Raw genomic sequence first — 24,841 nt, 5'->3', positions numbered from 1 at the left:
TTTGATAGAAATATCTGTGGGCTCTAGGTACGTTCTTAAACCACAAGGTTTTTTGCCAATTAGTGAATTGACTCTTAAATTATTAGCCACTTTATTGTTATTTAAAAGTGAACTGGCTAGCACCAATTCACCTTGTGTCCCTCTTTACCATTATATCATACAATACATTTTTTTAGGGGGTTGTGAATTTTTGGTTGTTTTTTGGGGAGGGGAACTGCTATTTGTGTATCACATATGAAGATAATGCCTTATTTCTTTTTGTTTATGACTTACATTCATGGATTTATCGTGTGGTGTTGATATAATGTATTAAGTAATATTCTCCACTCCAGTTATAATAAAAATTGGCCACAATGGATGTATTAGGATGTATTTATCCATATTTTCATTTGCGGTACATGTATAGAATTCAGTGAAATTTTGTGCCTGACTTGCTTTCATACCTTTAAGGGGCCTCAAATGACTCTTGTCCCTGCCATAGTATCCAAGGCCCTGAGAGGCAGACAAGGTAGAACTTAAAAGATGTACATTAATCATTCTATTAACAGCTATTTATAATGACTATTGCAGTGGTTCCTAACCTTTGCTTCCCATGGACCACTTGAAAATTGCTGAGGGTCTTGCCGAACCACTTAATGATTGCTTTTTCTGCCTGTTGCAACAATTGTAATGCGCTGTGCTAGATGCTGTATGATTCTTAATTGTACTTTAATTGCTTTTTTGTTATATATTGATTCATAGAATTGAGATTGTAATAGAATAAAATAAAAATAAAAAATAAGAGAAGCAATTAAAGTACAATTAAGGATCAATATGAATATTTATTGTGATGAATGTGCCGTCTTCAACCTCAATTCCACAGACGTGCATGGTGGACCACCTGAATGAAGCTTGCAGACCACTGGTGGTCCATGGATCAATGTTGGTAAACCCCAGGCTTATCATGTATATATTGCCCTTAATGGAATTATATCTGTGTTTAATATTACCAGCTCAATATCAAACTCACTTTCAGCCTTTAGACACTGTTTAATAATCGCAAAAAAAGTGTTTACTATAGCATATGAAGAAATTGCAGGTTTAAAACAGGTAACAATCCTTTCCCCTGAATCTTACATATGCGTTTGTCATTGCAAATTTCCGACTTGATACAAAGCTGTGTGTGCACAAATCTTCTTTTTCTCCTCCCACCTTTCTTTTTAAGGAATGAAGCATTCCTTATGAATGAAAGTCATAGAAGGGAATGAAGAAGCCTTGTGCATGCAAAGTGTCACATGCTTACCGGAACTGCTGGATCAAAACTTTAATATAGAAATCATATATTTGATTTTATTCACTTGCCTTAGTTGGAACAGCTTGATTCCATGCCAGAATTCAGTTTTCAGTCTGAACAAAAGGGTGATGAACAAGAGACAGAGGAAGAAGATGTAGTGTTCACACTGACAGATTATTCCCAACATTCCACAATGGAAATAATTGACCGTGGACCACCACTACGGACTGCAGAAATGTTGCAGCATCAAAAGCAGGTACCAAGGCAGGTGCTAACTGTGTCCTGATAATTAAATTCCTTGGGTGGTATCCAACATTAATCACACTCAAAGTAGACTCATTGAAGCTAATGGCCATGGCTAACTTATGTCTGTTAATTTCAGTGGGTTTACTCTGAGTAGAAGTTGGTTGGATACAACCTCTTGTGTTCTGTAGTATCTGTAATACATTTCAGCATAGCATAGCATAGCAATGATCCTAATTACATAGCAACGTTAATGTGTTTCACCTCTTATGTTTATATTAATTAGAAGAAAAAGGAGTAACATAATTGTTTACTTTTTGGCTGATACTTTAAATGAAATATGTTTCCAATCAGGCTCTTTGGCCAGAAACATATATCTTTGTCTGATGGTGTGCTGTATCTATAGGCTCACCACCTAAGTAGCCATGCAATGTACCATCTAACCACTAGCTTTTTATTTCATATAAATAATTTAAGAACATGGCATACAAGTTTTAATAAATTTTGTAAAATATAGGGAGAAACAGAACAAGAAAACTCTCTAGTGCAATGGATGCTTTTTTAAAAAGCTAGTTAATGTTAATATCTTCTCTTCTCCCCCCCAAGTGGATTGAGAGGTTTACCTGTTTGGGGCCTGACCTAGATTCATATGCAGCATTTAGACCTCAGGAAATACCAATAGATATATTAAATAAGCAGTCTGGTTTCCAAAATAACAGCAGTGACTTTGGGTGCAGTGCAGATTCTTTAAAATCATTAGCCAGTGTTCTTTGATTTGGAGTCTATGGAATATGTTCTGTTTCAAGACTAAGTGAACAACAATATGATTAATACACTAACAATAATAAAATTCAATAAATCAATCAAATAAAAACAAACAGTAAAGGCAATCAAATAACTATATCAGACAGCAGCAACAAGCAGCAATTATAGCACTAACTGATATATTGAGCAATCAACAGCTCATCTGAATACAAACGTTTAAAAGTCTCATGTTCTCAGATCTGGTGGATGTCATGTCATGTCATGATTTGCATGAGCAACTCCCACCAGTAGCTAGATCTATTTGGGTTTTTTGTTTTTTGTTTTGCTAACCAATTAATAAGTCATGAGTTAAAATATATAATTTATATTGTATGTCATTCTATACCTTTATGATTGCTGATTTAATTTGTGGAATATTGGTTAAATTTCTGTAATATTACAAAATTATGCTACTCTGTATCCTCATTGATTCCAGGATTTGGTTGTTGTTTCTGTTTATTGTTCTTTTTTTTTTCATTGTTTCTATAACGAATAAAAGATTGGGGGGAAATTGTTGCTATTCAAACTTAGTGTGCAGGTGGGTATTATGGGAGAGCTTGAGTTTGGAAACAAGCACCTTGATCCACAAGCACAAAGAGAGAATGCGATGTAAGGACTAGAGTTCAGAAGCAAAAAGAGTCTTCTGAGCCATGTATACTGCTGCTGGGCATTTAGTTTCCAACCCAGGAGTGAACAAGGGGTATGCAGGATGTGATAGGTTTGTAGATAAGCAGTAGAATGGTGTGTTTGGGGTCTTAATGTACATGCCATGAGATAATACCATATAACGCAGCATTTCCATGGTGAGAACACAAGTTAAGTTTACACAGGCTCTGAAAGGATATTTGAATTTCTGAAACATTAGGGAAGATGAAGTCATATTCTGTTCTTGTCATTCCTCAATCCTTGGGAGACACCTGCATGTAATTTTGGGAATGATGGTCTGGATTGTTCTGTGCAAACACAAAGACATCTTTTTGTAGTTACGCCATCCTGAATTACTGCACCTTCTGGGCATTTTGGCATCATGTTGTAACACTTCAGCTCATATGTTGCAGCAGTGCAACACTCTGTAATACATGTTCATATCTGCTTTTTGTCTTTCACACTGACCATAAGATTAGGTTGTAGTGATGAACAAAAAAAATTACCAATCTATTTACTATCTCAATAGGCTTCAACCATATATTAACTTTTGAAGTGCAGTGCAGATCTTGCTAACTAAGAACACATTAATAAATAAGTACTCTCAGAATTAAGAACTATGCTGAGGTTAATCTCAATAAAATGGCAACAGTGCAAAGTAAGATTACATATAACTTATTTTTATAAATGTGGGTTGATGGTGCAAGGCGCAATTTCCAACTAGGGCTAGGCTCCTTTTGTTCTGTTTCAGGCTTTTCCAGCCACCACCTGCCTCGCTTCTGATGGCAGGGAGGACATGAAGAAGGACCTCTGAAGATTATTGCAAAACCTAGGCATGTTTATTTGGAAACAGGAGAGGTTCCTTACATTACTTGGGTCCCAAGAGATTTAAACATTAAAACAAAAGGCTAGAAGTTCAGTTTAAAAACGTTTGGCTCAGAAGGGCCAAGAGGTTAGTTTCAGGAGTGATGAAATTCAGTGCTGACTTTGTGCAGCATACCTGTGGGGAGAGGGTGAATGGGTAGTAGATGCATTTTCCTCTTTCTTTTGTTTTTTTTGCCACCAAGTTCCTTCCAGGTGGTAAGGGACTGTCTAACTTTTCCTGTGCCCACAAACTCCCCCAGTTCCCAGGTTATGTTAAACTGTTTTCCCTAGCAAATATCTGAGACCAGAAGCATATCCAGCTGGGGAGAAAAGTTTAAAACATGTTCAGAATGGGATTTGCAGGGGAAATGCTAATGCAGGATGGGTGAAACACCACCTACCCACTGCTTGCCCCATGTAAGTGGTCCCTGCATTTGGAATTACCCCTACAATGCAGGTCTGGGACAAGCATTTGCTAACATAACACTTAATTCTACCCTGATGATTTTTTTGCAAACTATCCTTTCAATTTTTCTTTAAAAAATGTGCTGTGAATACAACTTCTGCATAAAATAGAGCAGTAGAACATGTTAAGCATCTAATAGTGCAGTTTTTAAATTTGAAAAGGACATTGGCCAAGACCCTCTGTCTCTTTGTTTCTAGAACCTGTGGCTGAAAAAAAGAGGTCCTAACAGGAGTAATCTGACCACTATGATTTGAGCACCCATTAAGACACAGAACAGTATTACTGAACAAATGAACTGTACTATAGTATTTGAAAAAGAAATTAATTTTGAGAGAAATTTCTGTGAGAGTAGGTCAGAAATAGGAAAGGGACTTACTAGCATTTTTGAGTAGCACATGTTTTTGTTTTATGGGCTGTCCGTTACTTTCAGTATCTCCTGCAGAATCTCTCTTCTTCCTGTCCACAAAGAGAAATTTCTTTAGAAGAGATTTGAGAGAATGGGGGGAGTGGAATGGGGAGCAGGAGTGGGTGTCCAGTCACATTAGGTTTTGGCTTATCAGAACTTGAAATGAGCCATATCATTTGCCCTCGGGAAAAGCCAACCCCCGCTCCTGTTGGTCCAGGTGTAATAAAATCAGAATTCCACAGAAGATAAGAGGAAAAGTTCTGAAAATGACGCAGTGAGGGAGCATCATTCTGAGTGAGCTAGGTTCCAGAACATTTTGGATACAGTCTGATATTTGGGGCATTCTTGACTTGGTATCTAAAGGTTGCAGTCATTCTTTTATTTCATAAATCAGAAAAAATCACTATAGGCAAGCCAGCCTTTTTATGCTTTTTTCAACATAAGAAGAGTCTTCTGGATTAGGCCCATGGCCGATCTAAGCCAGCATCCTGTTCTCACAGTGGCCAACCACTTGCCCATGGGAAGCCCGCAAGCAGGACCTGAACACAAGAGCACTCTTCCCCGCCCGTGCTTTCCAGCAACTGGTATTCAGCATACTGCCTATGACACTGGAGGCGTAGCATAGCCATCATGGCTATTAGCCTTTGATATTCTGATCCTCCATGAATTTGTCTCTTTTAAAACTGTCCAAGTTGGTGGTCATCACTGCCTCCTGTGGAAGAGAGTTCCATAGCTCCTCATAGAGGAGTCGCTCTATCCCCTTGATCATCTTGGTTGCCCTTTTTTTAATCTTTTCCAACTCTACAATATCTTTTTTGAGGTGAGGTGACCAGAACTGTACATAGTATTCCAAATGCACTTGCACCATAGATTTGTACAACGGCACTGTAATATCAGCAGTTTTATTTTCAATATCTTTCCTAATGATCCCTAGTTTGCCTTTTTCACAGCTGCTGCATACTGGGCTGACTTCTTCATCGAGCTATTCACTACGGTGCCAAAGTATCATTCCTGGTCAGTCACTGCCAATTCATGAGTGTATATGTGAAATTAAGATTTTTTGCCCCGACATGCATTGCTTTACATTAAATTGCATTTGCCATTTTACTGCCCATTCACTCAGTTTGGAAAGATCCTTTTGTAGCTCTTCACAATCTCTTTTTGTTTTAATGACCCTGAACAATTTAGTATCATCCGCAAACTTGGCCATCTCACTGCTCATCCCTAGATTGTTTATGAACAAATTTAAAACCACAGGTTCCAATACTGAGCTTTGGGAGGCTCCACTTTCTACATCCCTCCATTGGAAGAACTGTCTGTTTATTTTGACTTTCTGCTTCACAGTTCCTGATCCACAAGAGAAACTCTCCTCTTATTCCATGACTGCTACACTTACTTAAGAGGTCAGAATATTTGGTGAGGTACCTTGTCAAAAGCTTTTTGAAAGTCCAAGCATGGATCACCTCTATGTATTTGCTTGTTGACACTCACTCCATTAGGTTGGTGGGACAAGGTTTACCCTTGCAGAAGCCATGCTGGCTCTGCTTCAGCAAGGCTTGTTCTTCTATATGCTTGATTATCTTATCTTTGTTGATTCTTTCTACCAGTTTTCCTGGGACAGACGTTAAGCTAACTGGCCTGTAATTTCTGGGATCTCCTCTGGATCTTTTTTAAAGATTGGTGTTACATTGTCCAATGTCCTTTTCAGTCCTCAGGTATGGAAGCAGATCTGAGGGACAAGTTACATATTTTTGTTAGAAGATCAGGTATCTCACAGTTGAGTTCTTTGAGAACTCTTGGGTGGATGTCATCTGGACCCGGTGATTTGTCAGTTTTTATCTTGTCTATTAAGCCTAGTATACTAATAATAGTTTTTATTCATATAGCTAATCACCCTTCTTGTTGCAGCTGACAAATAGTAGAAAACAAAAACCTATTTTTTCCAAAAAGTTTGAAATGTTTGATGGGTTTAATATCATTTTAAAATTACAAATAGCTTTTGCTTCTGCAGGCACAAGAAAACCTCAGGCTATTACATGCCCTAAAAATACTGTTGGATGACTTTCGATCTGAGCTCCACGATGATGAACAAGAACGTCATGCCCTCCAGCAGCAGTATGCCACTGACAAAGCTGCTTGGGAAGTGGAATGGACTAAACTGAAGTGTCAGCTGGAACAGGTGTGGTTCCCATTGGGGAATGGTAGAGCATTTGCTTTAATCTCAGAAATCCCAGGTTCAATACTCAGCATTTCCAGGTAAGGTTGGGAATGTCCTCTGTTTAAAATGCTGGAGAGCTGCTACCAGTCAGTGTAGACTACTGAGCTAGATGGACCAACTGTCTGACACAAATAAGGCAGCTTCCTTTGTTCCTATGTAGTCAGAGTCAAAAGGTAAGGAGCTTTAACAGAAACATAATTTGAAGATGAATGAGAGATAACTGTTGAAACTAATTTTGATTTTTACCTTACTGGATTCAGTAGTTCCCTGTCACAAGAGAAAAGGAATTAACTGAATTATACACAGAGTTTGCTTGAATGACCTTGGGATGACTTCTGCACTTACATCAAGAGTGGGGAACCTCTGGCATGCAGGCCAATCTTGTGAGGCCATTTCTCCTCAAGCCATACCCACCCATGCATCAGATAGCATCACTCATAACAACATATAATGGAGGAGGGCAATGTTAAATTCTGTGTTGGCTGCACATGCCAGTTCCAAGCAGGATTTAACCAGTAGGATTAAATCTCACTTATCAACTGATGTGCAGAGGGTTAAATTCTGCTCCTTTTGACAGGATGCAATGCAATTTGTTGTTATATGCTTTCAAGGAAGGAGTTTGCATTAGAATCCCCTGCTAAAAGAAAAAAAAACTTTGTTTTAGCAGTGCTTTGAAGTCCTAGCTTTGGAACTTCAAAACACCCTGCACCTGACATTGTGATGTCAGGTGATGGACAGGTGGGTGGCTTCAAATTTGGCCTGCAAAGCCAATCCTCATAAGTACCTGGCTCATGGAGCCAAAAAGATTCCCCACCTCTTACTTACATCAACAGTGTTTCTAGCGCTCGTGAGTTGAAATAGACAGTAACCTCTGAAGGTCTTGACTTGGCTGAGGTTCCAGGATCATGTAAACCAGCCTTCCCTAACCTGCTGCCCTCCTTGATGTTTTGGGCTACAACTGACATCATCCGTGGTGATACTGGTTGAGACTGATAAGAATTGTAGTCCAAAATATCTGGAGGACATTAGGTTCGGGAATGCAGATGTAAGCAATAGCATCTGATGGGTGGAATTTTACAATTTCATAAAGAAGCTCAGTAATCTGTGACTGTCCCAAGATAGTAATTTGAACATCTACAGTGGGGCAGCACCTTAATTAGGACAAAGCAAAATGTCACAAAATAGTGTGTAAACATTCAAGTTATTTTATTTATTTATTTATTATTTGATTTATATCCCGCCCTTCCTCCCAGCAGGCACCCAGGGCAGCAAACAAAAGCACTAAAAACACTTTAAAAAACATCATAAAAACAGACTTTAAAATACATTAAAACAAAACATCTTTAAAAACATTTTTTTAAATAAGCTTTCAAGACTTCTTTAAAAAACCATTAACATATTGTTTTTTAAAAAAAGGTTTAAAACATATTAAAAAGCTATTCCAACACAGAGGTCTCAACTTAAAAGGCTTGTTGAAAGAGGAAGTTCTTCAATAGGCACCAAAAAGATAACAGCGATGGTGCCTGTCTAATACTTAAGGGTAGGGAATTCCAAAGGGTAGGTGCCGCCACACCAAAGGTCCGTTTCCTATGTTGTACAGGACAGACCTCCTGATTATATGGTATCTGCAGAAAGCCCTCACCTGCAGAGCACAGTGATCAACTGAGTATATAAGGGATAAGACGGTCTTTCAGGTATCCTGGTTCCAAGCTGTATAGGGCTTTGTTCACCAAAACGAGAACCTTGAAATTGGCCCAGTACCAAATGGGCAGCCAGTACAATTCTTTCAGCAGTGAGGTAACATGTTGGCAATACCCTGCCCCAGTGAGCAGTCTTGCTGCTGCATTTTGCACCAGCTGCAGCTTCCAGACCAACCTCAAGGGCAGCCCCACATAGAGTGAATTACAGTAATCCAGCCTAGATGTTACCAATGCGTGGACAACAGTGGTCAGGCTATCCCGGTCCAGAAATGGCTGCAGCTGTCTTACCAGCCAAAGCTGGTAAAAGGCACTCTTAGCCACTGAGGTCACCTGGGCCTCTTGCAACAAAGATGGATCCAGGCACACCTCCAGACTACAGACCTGCTCTTTCAGAAGGAGTACAACCCCATCCAAAGCAGGCAACTGACCAGTTATTTGAACTTGGGAACCACCAACCCACAGCACTTTTGTCTTGCTAGGATTCAGACTCAGTTTATTGGCCCTCATGCAGTCCACCACCGAGTCCAGGCAGCAGTCCAGGGCTTGCACGGCCTCCCCCGATTCAGATGTTACAGAGAAATAGAGCTGGGTATTGTCAGCATACTGCCGACACCTTGCCCCAAATCTCCTGATGACCACTCCCAAGAGCAACCCTGGAGATAGGATCAGAACCACTGTAAAACAGTGCCTCCAATACCCATCTCACCAAGTCGGCCCAGAAGGATACCATGGTCAATGGTATCAAAAGCCACTGAGAGATCAAGTAAGAGTAAAAGGGTCACACTCCCCCTGTCCTTCTTCTGATAAAGGTCATCCATCAGGGCGACCAAGACTGATTCAGTCCCATAACCAAGCCTGAACCCAGACTGGAATGGATCAAGATAATCTATTTCATTCAAGAGTACTTGCAATTGTTGTATCACAACCCTCTCAATCACCTTCCCTAAAAAGGGGGTATTTGCAACCGGTCGATAGTTGTCACAAACCAATGGGTCCAGGGTGGGCTTCTTCAGGAGTGGTCAAATCACTGCCTCTTTCAAGATGACTGGAACCACTCGCTCCTGCAATGATGCATTGACCACACCCTGGATCCACTCGGTCAAACCCCCTCAGCAAGCTTTAATAAGCCAAGAAGGGCAAGGGTTGAGAGGACACGTTGCTGGCCACATCATCGCAACCACCTTGTCTATGTCATCAGGCCGCATAAACTGAAACTGCTCCCAAGAAGTTGCAGCAGATGTTGCACTGGACACCTCATTGGGGACTACAGTAGATGTGGATGGGGCATCAATATTGCTATGGAGGCAAGCAACTTTACCCTCAAAGTGCCTTGCAAACAATTCACAGTGGGCCTCTGAACGGTCTAAAACTCCATTTCCTGGAGCTGATGTCAACAGACCCCTGATGATAAGAAAAACTCCACTGGACAGCTACTTGAGGATGCGATGGAGACAGAGAGGTGGGCGTCACCACCACACAGTAGGCACGGTTATGATGTTTTACTCGTCCCCACTCAGCTTTACAGCATGTCTTTTGCCACTTGTACTCTAGCCATCGTCCAGCCTATTTCATTGCCCTTAACTCATTGGTGTACCGAGGTGCACACCGGGCTCTACAATGCTGGAGAGAGTGCTTGGTGGCAACCATGTCAGGAGCCCAATGCACCTTGCTGTTCCACAGTGTGACAAGGGCTTCAACAGGGTCACCTGTATGCTGGGAACTCCCTCAGGGCATTCAGGTATCCAGTGGATTCCATTATCTCTGGAGGCGGACCATCTTAATCTGTCCACTACCTCTGCATGGAAGGATCGGACCAATAAGTCTAAACTTCACTAGGGAGTGGTCTGACCATGACAATGGGATGACATCCACCACCCCCATCTCCAGACCACCCCTTTCTCCATCTGGAGCAAAAACCAAGTCGAGGGTGTGCCCTGCCCTATGTGTCGGGTCGGTGGCAACTTGAGACAGCCCCATGGAGGCCATGAAATCCCAAGCCGGAACACCAGAGGCAGCCTCAGCTTGGACATTGAAATCACCCAGGACTATTGTTCTGGGCTCCTCCAATACCACAGCCTCCACCAGCAATACCACAGGCCTCCACCAGATCAGTCAGAGAAGCTGCCAGCAGCAGGGTGGATGGTACACCAGCAGTGTCCCTAGATTCTGTCTCCTTGGCCCGACACCAAGCACAGGCCCTCACAGCCAGCTCCAAGACAGAGTGATTTCCTGATGACAGAGATGGAAGTTCTGTAGACCACAGCAACTCCTCTCCCCCCATGTCCCTGCAGCCTGTGCTGTTGTTGCACCGAGTATCCAGGTGGGCAAAGCTGAGTCAGATCAACTCCTCCCAGCTCACCCACCCAGGTCTCGGTAATGCACACCAAAACAGCACCTTCATCGATGATCAAATCATGGATGAGTGTGGTCTTATTGTGTACCAATCTGGCATTAAACAACAACACGCACATGCCAGTGGGCACAGCAGATGAGCAACGAGGAACCCATCCATGAGTGACAGCAAGGAACAAGGCATAGATAGCCCCACCTTCGTCTTCTATGGTAATTCACCACCACTCCATGGCTATACTTTCCTCTACCCATGATCACTGAAATTGGGATGGCATCACCCATGTTCCTCCTTACTAAAACTCCTCCTAAACACCTGATATGGACCCAACAAGAGCCCACCAACAAAAATTACCTGAGCCAGTTATCCCAGTAGGCCTCTGTGAGAATTAGGAACAGTCAGACCCATTCAATGTTTTTCACACAGGGCACATCTACTCCCCCGCTGTCTCACACCCAGGAAGGGCCAGCCTTCTGCCAGTTATAGGCTCCCACTCTGAAGACATCTGGTGACTTTCTCCTATCATTCAGTTCATATGCCCTCTCCACTACCAATCTCCTCCTGATTGGTTAAAAGAAAGAAAGAAAGAAAGAAAGAAAGAAAGAAAGAAAGAAAGAAAGAAAGAAAGAAAGAAAGAAAGAAAGAAAGAAAGAAAGAAAGAAAGAAAGAAATAGAAAAGGGTAGCTCCCTTGCTCTTGGGACTCCCTACTTCGGTGACGACCTTGCCGGCGGCAGACCCGCCGCCCAAGGGCAGCTGGGCTTTTATTATTATTTTTTAAAGTTACCTTTACCCTATAGTATATACCAGCCTTTCCCAACCAGTGTGCCTCCAGATGTTGTTGGACTACAACTCCCATCAGCCTCAGCCAGCATTGCCAATAGTCAGGAAATATGGGAATTGTAGTCCAACAACATCTGGAGGCACACTGGTTGGGAAAGGCTGGTATATATGCTTACGGAGAGTAAGTTCCATTGAATTCAATGGAGCTTACTCCTGAGTATACATGTATAGAACTACTCTATAAGATGAAATCCTAAGGGAGTTTTGCAGTCTTAATTGGACTGGCATTTGCTAGATTCTAACAAACTTTAGATTATACCGACAGCTGCTGCGGCAAAAAAACAATCATGGCTAACTCCCATCTCTTTTCCCTAAAAGTATAAAAACTAGCAGATCAGCACTGTATATGCCAAAAGACCTGACAATTTTCACAGGGACTAGTATTTTGTAATACTATGCCTGAAACAACAACGTTGTTAACAAGACATACCTATTATTGTTTAATCAAGTTGTAGGACACATTTTGATACATTTACTCACAATGAATAGTGCCTCATTTTTTAGGTGGTTTCCCTGATCTGACATTATTTGGGGTGGCTATTTAATGGGAGCACAAGACATTTAACATTTTGCTTTTATTGAATCTTATTGTTTCTTTCTGAGAAATTATGGTTTTGTGTCTCCTTGCAGTCAGTGGTTTTGATTTTTTAAAATTAAATGTAATAATTTTATTTTAAGTAATATATTTATTGCACTTTATTTATTTATTGCAAATGATAACAGATCGTTTATATGGTAGGCTTTTTCCAAGCTAAAACAAATGCATTGAAGCTGTTATTTTCCATCAGGCAGAGTTGATACCAAAAATGAAGAGTCCTCACAAGTTTCATTTGCTAGCATTACCTAATTTCACTGAGGAAAAAAGTTAGGAAGCTACTGAATGTAATGATAAGGAGGGGGAATGAATAGTGACCTTGCAAATTAAGGAGAAAGGTAGTTGTCTCAGCAGCTGGTGGTTGCCAATGCAGGGGGATTCTCCATTCTTGCCCTGCCCAAGCTCTTCACCATAGTCACCAAGGATAGAGAACTGTTACACCAAACTCTTCATGACACATGCCTAGAACAGCAGACAGACATGACTGCTTCACAGCTTTGTTGCATAGATTCAGCTAGATCACTTTGATGAAATTGCTGCAGAGTGATTATATTGGTCCAATGAGAAGAGATTTTGGCTGAATGTAATCCTAATTATTAATAATGAACAAGAAAGGTCCCAGGATGAGTTTATAGGGCTGGAAAGATCTGTATTTCACTCTGTGATTTCAATAAAGCATCATCGGAAGTAACAGTGCATTGGATATAGAAATGGGAGAACACCCGCAGGCTTATTCCAATACATAATTCAGTTATCCTCTAGCTCAGATAATAGCTTGAACTACAAGAAAAAGTTATGGGTTGTAATATTTGCCTTACACTGAAGACAAGCATGATGAATTGCTGAGGTTTGTATTCAGAGCTAGATAATTACATACTTCAGTGAAATGTCTAATTGGATTTGCAGCCTTAATCTAGCAATTAGACAAGTAAGGAGACCTTGTATGACTGTTACAATATAGTTGCCTTTCTAGAGCAAAGCTGTGCTTTAAAGTGTTGAAGCATATGTGTAAGAAACTCCTCAGTTTTGTAGCAAACCCTCGCCTTTTCATTTGCCATGAAAAGAGATGATGACACTAACAACTTTTGTTTCATTTGTAGCTGGAAGGGAAGAGTGAAAAAGCACAAAGTGAGACTACTCTTGATATAAAGGCAGCTTTTAAGAGGGAGAGGGAAGAGCACAAAAAACTCCTGGCTGACAATCACCAATTAGTTTTGGACTTACAGTGGCAAATCGAGCACAGTGAGAAGAGCTGGAATAGAGAAAAGGTAGAGGTTCTGGAGAAGGTTGACAAAGACCGACAGGAGTGGGAAAGGCAAAAGAAGGAACTACTGAGAAGGCTAGAACAGGTAATTAAAATGTTGGCTCATAGCAGGTTGGGTCTGCACAACTACATTGCAAAAATGGAGCTTTTTGTTTTGCTTTTTTGAAGCACAGAGTGAACTTTGGCTCTCTGCATTATTGTTTCTCATAACAGATAACTACAGAAACCCAAGGGATCTAAGCAGTGATGCTTCTGAAACTAATTTTAGAAGCATTGCTAGTGTATGGGAAATTAAAGGTTAAAGGCCATTTCCTGTCTCATTTCACTTCTCCCACAAATTCAGAGTCCCTCTGATCTTTATGTTGCAATGCTCTTAAGCCTCAAAATTATACATTTTTCCTTTACTGTTAAATATCAAAACATACATATTGTATCCTACTAGCTCATTTTTATCCTGTGGTTTCTTCTTGCAAAAATAATTTCCTAGTATGAGCAGTAGTTATGTGGGAGCCAAGAGCTCATAGGAGTTCAGCTGTCACTATGATCTAGATAGGTATACTCTGAAGCTTCTCTGATTGTGGATGTTGAGACAAGTGAATATCCATAACTTCTTGGTTCAGATGTTAACTGCTTATATAAGTGGAAGGATGCTGCTGGACTCTCTCTCCCTCTCCCCCCATAACTTCTCAGCTTCAGCCTTCAGTTATTTCAGCTCTTATGTCCTGACTTTTCCTTCTTGAGCAGCCATCTTCTGCCACAAAGGTAGTTCTTAGCCCCATTCTGGCCTCTAGCTGCTTCCTCTGGCTCCCAGCACTAGATTTCTTTCAGCCTCTTCCGAGTTTCTTTCTCATTCCCTCAGTAACCATCTCAAAACAGTGCTGCATCTCCCCTTTTATTTTCTTTAGCCAAAACCCTCTAACAATCACAAAGCTGTTTCTGAAAACTCTACATCTCATTGAACTCATTGATCCTTAGTTATAGTCCAAATGGAACATCCACCAGGGGATCTATCACACCCTGATCTTTTGGATATTATTGACTTGTGTAAAAGCTGAATTCTACTGTCAACTCCCATAACAGAAAACCTCACAAGACAGACAGTCCCCTGTTTGGTAACTATATCAGCTTATCTATTTCATGGCAGACTGCCAACTGTGAAAAAACCCCTATACAATGTATGTTCCAGGCTTCAGTTAACTGCCAGTTAATTGAATATTTACAAACCAAATAGTATATAATAGAACAACATTCCCTCAAGCACCCTTTCAACCCCAGGCTACATAAACTGAAATTGATCCCACTGAGTCAGAGAAGATGCAGCATTTGATAACTCAGCTGGAACTGTGGTCTGCTCACACTTATGGGATCTGATGGATTCCTGAATGCTCTAGGGTATTTTCTGGCTGATGTGGCTGACACACTTGTCAAGCTCTTGTCACACTGTGAAATAGTGAGAAGCATAGATTCATTGACATGATCACTTCTGAGTGCAGTCACCATAGCTGTGGAGCATGTAGGTTGCCTTGCTATCCAAGTGACTTACATGCAGTGCAATGGGAGGGCCAGTGGCTGTTCTAGTGCCTCCAATAAAAAAAGGCAGAAATACTCAGCCTACACCATCTCTCTGCCCAATGGTTCTGAAGGGTAAAGCTAGGCCATTTCCACAGTCACTGCACAAACTGGGACCAAGTGAGAACAGAGGTACCATAAAAAGGTGGGAAAACTCAGCAGAGGACTACACCATATCTCTGCCAAAGGATTCTGAGTAGCAAACCTAGGCCCCTTCCCAAGGGTTCTGAGTGGAAAAGCTAAGCCCTTTCCACAGTCACTGGACAGACTAGGACCCACACTGCAGCAGAGAGTGATAAAGTGCTGCCAATTTCTCTCAACCACAAGCAGTGTCCACACCAAACGTTGCTGCCGTGGTGCAATTTCTGAGGAGGAATACTTGGAAGGCCCACATTTGGCTGCCTTGCTTACCTTAGGGCCTGAGGTGACCAAGGTATTACACATATGAAGAACTGAGCACACAAGGTGATGCATATCACTGTGCCGTGCATCAATACTGATATCCATAAAAACAGCACAGGATGGCCCAGCCATGGTTACACGCACACAGTAGAGGGGAGCAGTAACAGGCATTAATCAACACCCTCACAGGTAGAGGGGTGCGGTGGATTAGCGAGGCCAAAAATAATTGCACACAATATGGGGAGCAGTTTGACCTCTAAATGCAATCAAGGAATGCAGCCAAAGGCAAAAATCCCCACACACAGTAGAGGGGAGTGGCTTGAGCTCTAAATGCAGAAAAGGGCAAAAATCACCACACACAATAGAGGGGAGCGGTTAGATCTCGAAATGCAGCCAAGATAGAAAAACTTTTTTAAAAAAATTTCTTACTGCCTAGACTTCTGCCTTGTCTGACTGGCAGTCTGACTGAGTGTCTGAACACAGTTAGTTAAGGGTGCATTGCCGTGCTTGCCACATTGATGGTGATGGTGATGAAGAAAGTTCTTCTGCCACTGAGTGGTGAATGGGCTTTTGTCATCTAGTCAAAGTAGTGTTGCTCTGACATCTTCAGCAGTCTGCTTTGACAAATTTGCAAGGCACTTTCAGGAGAAAATCACTTGGAGAGAGTTGGATGCAAGTTAGAGCAAGTCCAGTGGAGGCATCCAGAGCACTGACTATTCCATCTGTACTGCATCAGTTTCTATTATTGTAGCCTGAGGATGTGGACAAGCTTCTTGAAGTGCAGCTGACCCCCTTCCCCCTGCCTATGTTGGCTACTTAGAGCTAGCCAAAGGGGGTTGACTGGGTGGGTCTAGGGTGTGATTAATGCTTCATTGGAGGAGGGCAAGGTATCAGTCTGGAAGGAGAGGGTGGTGCTCCCCTCTTTTACACCCAGAAGTGTTAAACAACTTTCTCCCAGTGGCAAATACCCCTTTTTGGTCAAGGTGCTTCAGACAGTGGTGAGCTTCAGTCATGCTTGGAGGCAACTATGGTCCTTTGAGACTCACTGTGACTTGTTTTCTAAGTACTTGTGGATAAAATTGCTCAGTGTAGATGTCACTAGTTTAGCAAGGCAGTCAGAAGATGCAGTCACAACACTTTCTAGCCTTATTATGTGGAATGAGTTTTAGCTGTTAAGACAGAGGATATAAAGCAGTTACTTGGAGGTGTGTGGCTACCGTGTACTTGCTTGGCTGCCCCCTTCTTGCTGATTACACATAGCAGGAGAGGGTTGAAAGTGGTTAATGTGATAGGGTGTGGTCTTGACTGAAAGGAAGGAGGGTCTTTCAGATATTTGGGGCCTAAGCCATTTAGGGCTTTAAACACTAATACAAGCACCTTGAATTGGGCCTGGAAGTAAACTGGAAATCAGTGAGGCTATTTTAAAACAAGGGTCTGTTCAGTGGGAGAGAATTCTATTAAGTTTCTGACACATGGTATGTGAGCCTGTGGTAACTGTGACATGCCCTACAGTAACCAGAATGGCTGCTAATAATGGCTGCAGTGCTTAGTTCTGCCAAAACTAATATACTAACAGGACTGTACCACTAAAAATATAGGTTCTGTACAGTCCACATAATGTGACACACTGCCATGTCATGTAATTTCTCTAGCTTGGTCTAAACTCCAAAATGCAGGCGTTACAATTACAACTAATGTTTCTCAAGAGTAACAGTCATGTGCATATTTGCTACTGCAGAAAAGTTTGCATGTACTTATGACAAGCAAGTATGAAAAATCTAAAAATAAAAAGACTGTATTAGTTCCAAAGAACTGAGCAATGAAGAATAGCAATTGAAAATCTGGCTTTTTGTCCATACACACTCCTAAAAGGATCTGTGCTGATAATCAAACAATCCCTTATATACTGGAAACTTTCAGATATTTGTACATCTTTAGTTCAATAGTTTCTTAGCAATTAGCCAGACTATGGAAGCAATTTAGCTTATCTCTTAGGTACTTTGCAGGGAACTCTGCATGTTTAGAGATATACAGTGTTCATTTTTTATTTATACATTCATTAAATTTATATCCTGCCCTTCCTCCCAGAAGCAGCCCAGGGCGGCATGTACAAGTAAAACATGAAGACAAATAATTTGAAGCATTTAAAAACAGAAATAGAGTATCATAACATAGTCAATAAATATTTACCATAATCCTTTACTGTTTTTCTTTCTGTCTGCTTTTATCATAATATAGGAAAGAGAAACATTCCCAAATTTATCAAACATAAAATAGATCATTTGGGACTATTGTGGAAATAATAGCTTACACAAAGAAGCATGCTGACCTACATTTTCAAGGCTTCCAAATGCTCTCTTTTAAGTTCACTGCTACAATGTTGTTTCTTGAGACACATCAAGTCTAATTTTGTACTGGTAGTGACTGTGAGCTTTTAGGTTTTCAGATTAATTATTTCACAGCTCATTTTTGTTGTTTAATTTTGAAGAGGAGTCTTTTGCTGTTCTACTATATTTACATATACACATACAGCTTACTGACAAATCCTTGAACGTGTCCATATAGTGGAGACCAGTGTTAGGGTTCAAATGTGATTCTGCATATGTAATCCCTACAAGCCATCCAACAGCCACAAATTGACCATGGGGCAGTTCATACTATTAAGCGCTGATAGCAGAGTCCACGAGGTAGAAAGATGTGCAAAACCCACTTAATATGTTGCGTGTGTCATTCCCTGCCCCCCCCCGGTCACATACAGGTTCCTATTCTTCCCACTGTGGACTGAAGAAGCATGCTTGACACCTATAATCCATACAGACCCTGCACCAATAGTTGCACTGATCAGTGCTAATCCAAATAAAATATTAGGCCAACACAGATGGTACAAATTGGAATCTTTTCTGATATTTGCTTCCCCTCCTTTACTGTATAGCACTAAATCAGCTAGAAGAAACTGCCATTTGAATACAACCTAACAGGAAAATCCTGTGCATGTTTACTCATAAGTAAATCCCACTTTGTCCTATGAGATGTACTTATTAAATGTATTTAAGTTTGCAGCCTAAGGCACTGAACAAGAAGTTCCCATGTAGGTATGCTCTTGGCAACAAAAACAGCAACCAGGAACTACTGTTTTCTGAAGCATCTGCACAGAGACAATTTTACTCACTGATAGCAAGAATCTTCCTTGAAAATAACTACCAATGCTATATTTAAGTTAGTTAGTTTTGTATATTTATATAAAATGAGGTAGTGTAAGATGAAATAAACAGAAAGCTACTGTGAAAGCCACTTTGTATTCAGTTGATTTTCATGTATGATTAATTTCTTTCTCAGCTTCAGCAAGTAAATCTACAAAGAGGAGACACCCTCCTTTGTGTCTCAAAAGAAAGTAGCCTTCATTCATTTTCAAATCAAGGGAACCATCATGTGCCTCGCTCAGTGGGGTCAAGATCCTACTCTGATTCAGATGCCATGCAATTTGAAGATCAATCACTGTCCAAACTGAAGGAAAGTGACAGGTGCACTGCCACGGAAAGCCTCTGTCTAGATACAATGTCCCTTGATTCTCCAGATGATTCTGATGAACCACAGCCTCAGAAACTGGAACGAGAAAGGTTCTTAACTTGTGTAAATGAGGTACATCCATTACTCTTTCTACTGTCAGCTCAATTATAATCGGTGTTCCTGCTATTCTGTCAAGCAAAATTACTATAGACAGTTTACAGTAATTCAGTAGCAAATTCGTCTCACTCTTTGTGTATGTCACCTATTACAGACTGAAATCAAATATAAACACTATACACACAATGATAATCAGTAACCAGATCAGACAATGTGATACAAACATTACACTTATACATGATAGGGAAATGAGATTATTTATTTATTTATTTGATTTGTATCCCGCCCTTTCTCCCAGTAGGAGCCCTTCCCAATAATGCCTTCCCAATTTGCACACCAAACAGCCAGGCCTGTTGGATAACTACACATGGCTCTAGTGTTCAGATAGGGTCTACTGGTGAAAAATACAACATTGGGTAGGCCTGAAAAATTGACTGAATTCATTCTGGGAATTCACTGCATGATTAAGATGTAGGCATGTTGGAACTTTCATGCAGTAACCCTAGTCAGATATTATGTTGCATGTAGCTGATGAGTGGACAGCACAGTCTCACATCCATACCATGCATAAAGAGAAGTTTGGGGAGATAGTATTCCTTGATCCTTTTCACTCGAAAATGCTTGGAAGTTGTTTAAAAACACTATATTAGAAGCTCAACTGGAGTGCATACCGCAGATCAGAAAAGGTACCGCCAGGGCCAAGAAGATGCCAGCATCATTAACGAGCAAAGTCAAGGAAGCTCTTAGAGGCAAAAAGTCTTCCTTCAAAAAATGGAAGTCTTGTCCGAATGAAGAAAATAAAAAAGAACACAAACTCTGGCAAAAGAAATGCAAGAAGACAATAAGGGATGCTAAAAAAGAATTTGAGGAGCACATTGCTAAGAACATAAAAACCAACAACAAAAAATTCTATAAATACATTCAAAGCAGGAGACCATCTAGGGAGACAATTGGACCCTTGGATGATAAGGGAGTCAAAGGTGTACTAAAGAACGATAAGGAGATTGCAGAGAAGCTAAATGAATTCTTTGCATCTGTCTTCACAGTGGAAGATATAGGGCAGATCCCTGAACCTGAACTAACATTTGCAGGAAGGGATTCTGAGGAACTGAGACAAATAGTGGTAACGAGAGAGGAAGTTCTAAGCTTAATGGACAATATAAAAACTGACAAATCACCGGGCCCGGATGGCATCCACCCGAGAGTTCTCAAAGAACTCAAATGTGAAATTGCTGATCTGCTAACTAAAATATGTAACTTGTCCCTCGGGTCCTCCTCCGTGCCTGAGGACTGGAAAGTGGCAAATGTAACGCCAATCTTCAAAAAGGGATCCAGAGGAGATCCTGGAAATTACAGGCCAGTTAGCTTAACTTCTGTCCCTGGAAAACTGGTAGAAAGTATTATTAAAGCTAGATTAACTAAGCACATAGAAGAACAAGCCTTGCTGAAGCAGAGCCAGCATGGCTTCTGCAAGGGAAAGTCCTGTCTCAGTAACCTATTAGAATTCTTTGAGAGTGTCAACAAGCATATAGATAGAGGTGATCCAGTGGACATAGTGTACTTAGACTTTCAAAAAGCGTTTGACAAGGTACCTCACCAAAGGCTTCTGAGGAAGCTTAGCAGTCATGGAATAAGAGGAGAGGTCCTCTTGTGGATAAGAAATTGGTTAAGAAGCAGAAAGCAGAGAGTAGGAATAAATGGACAGTTCTCCCAATGGAGGCCTGTAGAAAGTGGAGTCCCTCAAGGATCGGTATTGGGACCTGTACTTTTCAACTTGTTCATTAATGACCTAGAATTAGGAGTGAGCAGTGAAGTGGCCAAGTTTGCTGATGACACTAAATTGTTCAGGGTTGTTAAAACAAAAAGGGATTGCGAAGAGCTCCAAAAAGACCTCTCCAAACTGAGTGAATGGGCAGAAAAATGGCAAATGCAATTCAATATAAACAAGTGTAAAATTATCCATATCGGAGCAAAAAATCTGAATTTCACATATACGCTCATGGGGTCTGAACTGGCGGTGACCGACCAGGAGAGAGACCTCGGGGTTGTAGTGGACAGCACGATGAAAATGTCGACCCAGTGTGCGGCAGCTGTGAAAAAGGCAAATTCCATGCTAGCGATAATTAGGAAAGGTATTGAAAATAAAACAGCCGATATCATAATGCCGTTGTATAAATCTATGGTGCGGCCGCATTTGGAATACTGTGTACAGTTCTGGTCGCCTCATCTCAAAAAGGATATTATAGAGTTGGAAAAGGTTCAGAAGAGGGCAACCAGAATGATCAAGGGAATGGAGCGACTCCCTTACGAGGAAAGGTTGCAGCATTTGGGGCTTTTTAGTTTAGAGAAAAGGTGGGTCAGAGGAGACATGATAGAAGTGTATAAAATTATGCATGGCATTGAGAAAGTGGATAGAGAAAAGTTCTTCTCCCTCTCTCATAATACTGGAACTCGTGGACATTCAAAGAAGCTGAATGTTGGAAGATTCAGGACAGACAAAAGGAAGTACTTCTTTACTCAGCGCATAGTTAAACTATGGAATTTGCTCCCACAAGATGCAGTAATGGCCACCAGCTTGGACGGCTTTAAAAGAAAATTAGACAAATTCATGGAGGACAGGGCTATCAATGGCTACTAGCCATGATGGCTGTGCTCTGCCACCCTAGTCAGAGGCAGCATGCTTCTGAAAACCAGTTGCCGGAAGCCTCAGGAGGGGAGAGTGTTCTTGCACTCGGGTCCTGCTTGCGGGCTTCCCCCAGGCACCTGGTTGGCCACTGTGAGAACAGGATGCTGGACTAGATGGGCCACTGGCCTGATCCAGCAGGCTCTTCTTATGTTCTTATGTTCTTATCTGGACCATTAAAATTAGCATTTGTTTGGAGAACTTGCATTTTTGTCACTGTCTATAATTTTTGTATTTCAATAGGATGCTGTAATCAGTTATCTTCTTAATTCTAGAACAAATTATTTCAGTAAAATATAAGCTTTTAAAAGCTGGACATGGAAACTGATAGGGAGAGGAGAGAGATAGTTCCTATGACAACGCTACATGTGAGGAATCTTCATGGTATTCCCCATATGAAGAATCTGCCTCCACAATAGTTTATTGAGTTTCAGCTGATGCCAGTTATGGATGTCTAGTGAATTCATAATGAAATAATGTCCAAAAGTAGATTTTTATCTCTGATCTCAGCACTGCAAGGTCACTAATATCAAAGAGAGTAGCACAGAAAAGCAACTTCATACATGCAGATATGATTTGAGATATTTACTGGTTATCATTATGATCATTTCAACTAAAAAACTTTGTAGTGTATTGAGGTATAATTATTTTTTGTGTCTGGTATTAGTAATGTGAGGGTTACTTATTTATACTAGTTAATTCAACTGGGAATAATTTACAAAGATGCATAGTAGAAGAAGAAAACCTTAATTAGACAAATATTGGGGATGGGGGAGAGGTCAAATATGTTCTTCAAAGGATTTTCAAGAATTTGAGATATTAAATAAACTTAATGCAAATACAGCCCACTGGCACAGATTATAGGCATATATGCAAACTCAAATTAACTGTTAATTTTACTTTCAGGAAGAAGAAATGCACAAGGGAAATCTTCAAAGGTGAGGAGGAAGGAAACATAGCACAAAATAAATTACATGAAGGCTATATTAACACACTTACCCTAAATTGGTTGCAAGATCTTGACACTAAATGCCAGAGGCTCAGTTCTAGAATCCTACTGTGGAGAAGCTCTCCACTACTCCTTTATTATTATGATGGAGGGGTGTTTTGCACATGAGTTTCCCCCCCATAAGTTAAGACCTATATTTTTCTTATCTCTTTGTTACTGCTACCACCATATATATCTCAGTACCATTTATTCTCTTCTTCAGTTACCATCAGTGACCGTGGTTAAGTGTAGGACAAAACAGCATAGAGATCCAAATATAAAGTGAAAATTAAGTAGATTATTTTTTAAAAAATAGTAATATAAACAGATGGCAATGGTTACTTAAACTAGATTGTTAACTTCACCTTGTTATAGTTGCTTTAAATACGAATGTTTACTGTCACCCTAAATGATATAGCAAATGCACTTTAAGAGAATAGTTACATGAGCTTCAGTTGCTCCTCCTATTCAAACGTAAAACCAATTTCTGTATAACAGTCCTCCCCAATTAACCCTCATCAACTAGGCACTGGTGAGTACTGTCACAAAAAAGCACTAATGGTAGTATCATGACCTATTTAGTCTCATGCTGCTCATGTATAAATCCTATGCACAAGTGGGGATAAGCACCCTAAGCTCCATGCCCTCTGTGTCACTATCCTCATCACCCTCCATGAGTTGGAATGGGAAGTCTGAAGTGAGGAACCTCTTTTACTTAGGGAGGCTTCCCACACAATTTAGAACCCTGATTTTTGCGTGGCGCAGAGTAGTAAGCGGCAGTAACTCAGACAAAAGCTCTGCTCACAGCTGGAGTTCCATTCCAACAGAAGGAGGAAGTCGAATCTCCGGTAAAGGGTGTCAAGGTCCACTCAGCCTTCCATCCATCCGTGGTCAGTAAAATGAGTACCTGGCATATGCTGGGGGGTAAAGAAAGGCCAGGGAAGGAACTGGCAATCCCACCCCATATATACAGTCTGCCTAGTAAACGTTGCAAGACGTCACCCTAAGAGTCGGAAACGACTCGCACTATAAGTGCGGGGACACCTTTACCTTTTTAAATCAAACAGGGATTCTTTCAGTCTTCCCATTCCAACTTGTGGAGGGTGATGATAGAGACGTGGGGGGCAGAACTTAAGGTACTCATCACGACTCATCCTGCTCACATGTAGAATTTACCTGTAAGCAACACACCTGAATAAGAACTGAGTATTGGTGTTTTTGCTTCCTTGGTCTTCCAAAGGAAATTACGTTCTGATATCAGCAGATACCAGAATGCTTTATTACAGGTGTTGGGTGGTGATTGTTATTGGGACCACAGCATGCAATGGTGTTTTTTTTTTTTAACTAACCCTCACAGTTCCATGAGGTAGGTGTTGATTTTTTTGGGGGGAGGGGACAGATGGGGAGGAAAGGAATAAGAATATAAAAAGAACCTTGATGAAGCAGGTCAAAGGCCCATCTTGTCCAGCGCTCTGTTCTCACAATGGCCAATCAGATCCCCTTGTGAAGCCTGCAAGCAGGATCTGGATGTAGCCGCACTCTCCCCCTTGTAATTCTCAGCAACTTGTATTGAGATAATACGGTCTCCAACAGTGGGGATAGAACATAACTATCATGGTTGATAGCCTTATGCTCCATGAATTTGTATAACCATCTTCTAAAGCCATCCAAGTTGGTAGCCATCACTGCCTCTTGTAGGAATGAATTCCTTAGTGTAACTGTAAGCTGTGTGAACAAGTACTTTCTTTCGTCTGTCCTGAATCCTTGCCTCCGCATATGCTGCAGGCCTACTAACAAATAGGGATGTCCACACCTGTAATTTAGTTAGTTTGTTTTTTAAAGCACAGATATAGTGGTACATATAAGTATAACATACAGTTTTACCCTGAGCAACCTGCATAGGGTA

The 24,841-nt window shown here is 40.9% G+C and overlaps 1 protein-coding gene across 13 annotated transcripts in view; it reads left to right on the top strand.

The window, feature by feature from the left end:
- Positions 1-24,841, top strand: part of MTCL1 (microtubule crosslinking factor 1) — a 182,311-nt gene that overhangs the window by 137,411 nt on the left and 20,059 nt on the right. For 11 of the 13 annotated variants that reach the window (XM_061595627.1, XM_061595642.1, XM_061595565.1 and 8 more), the window contains 5 exons: positions 1,347-1,529; positions 6,713-6,880; positions 13,506-13,754; positions 18,977-19,279; positions 22,854-22,885. In XM_061595627.1, the coding sequence (XP_061451611.1) occupies positions 1,347-1,529; positions 6,713-6,880; positions 13,506-13,754; positions 18,977-19,279; positions 22,854-22,885 (935 nt within the window). The remainder of the gene's footprint in view (positions 1-1,346; positions 1,530-6,712; positions 6,881-13,505; positions 13,755-18,976; positions 19,280-22,853; positions 22,886-24,841) is intronic. The other 2 variants (XM_061595635.1, XM_061595612.1) reach the window with 1 other exon arrangement.

Source organism: Rhineura floridana, chromosome 1 (genome assembly GCF_030035675.1).
Source record: "Rhineura floridana isolate rRhiFlo1 chromosome 1, rRhiFlo1.hap2, whole genome shotgun sequence".
Taxonomy (NCBI): Eukaryota; Metazoa; Chordata; class Lepidosauria; order Squamata; family Rhineuridae; genus Rhineura; species Rhineura floridana.
This window is presented reverse-complemented; position numbering and strand designations above follow the sequence as displayed.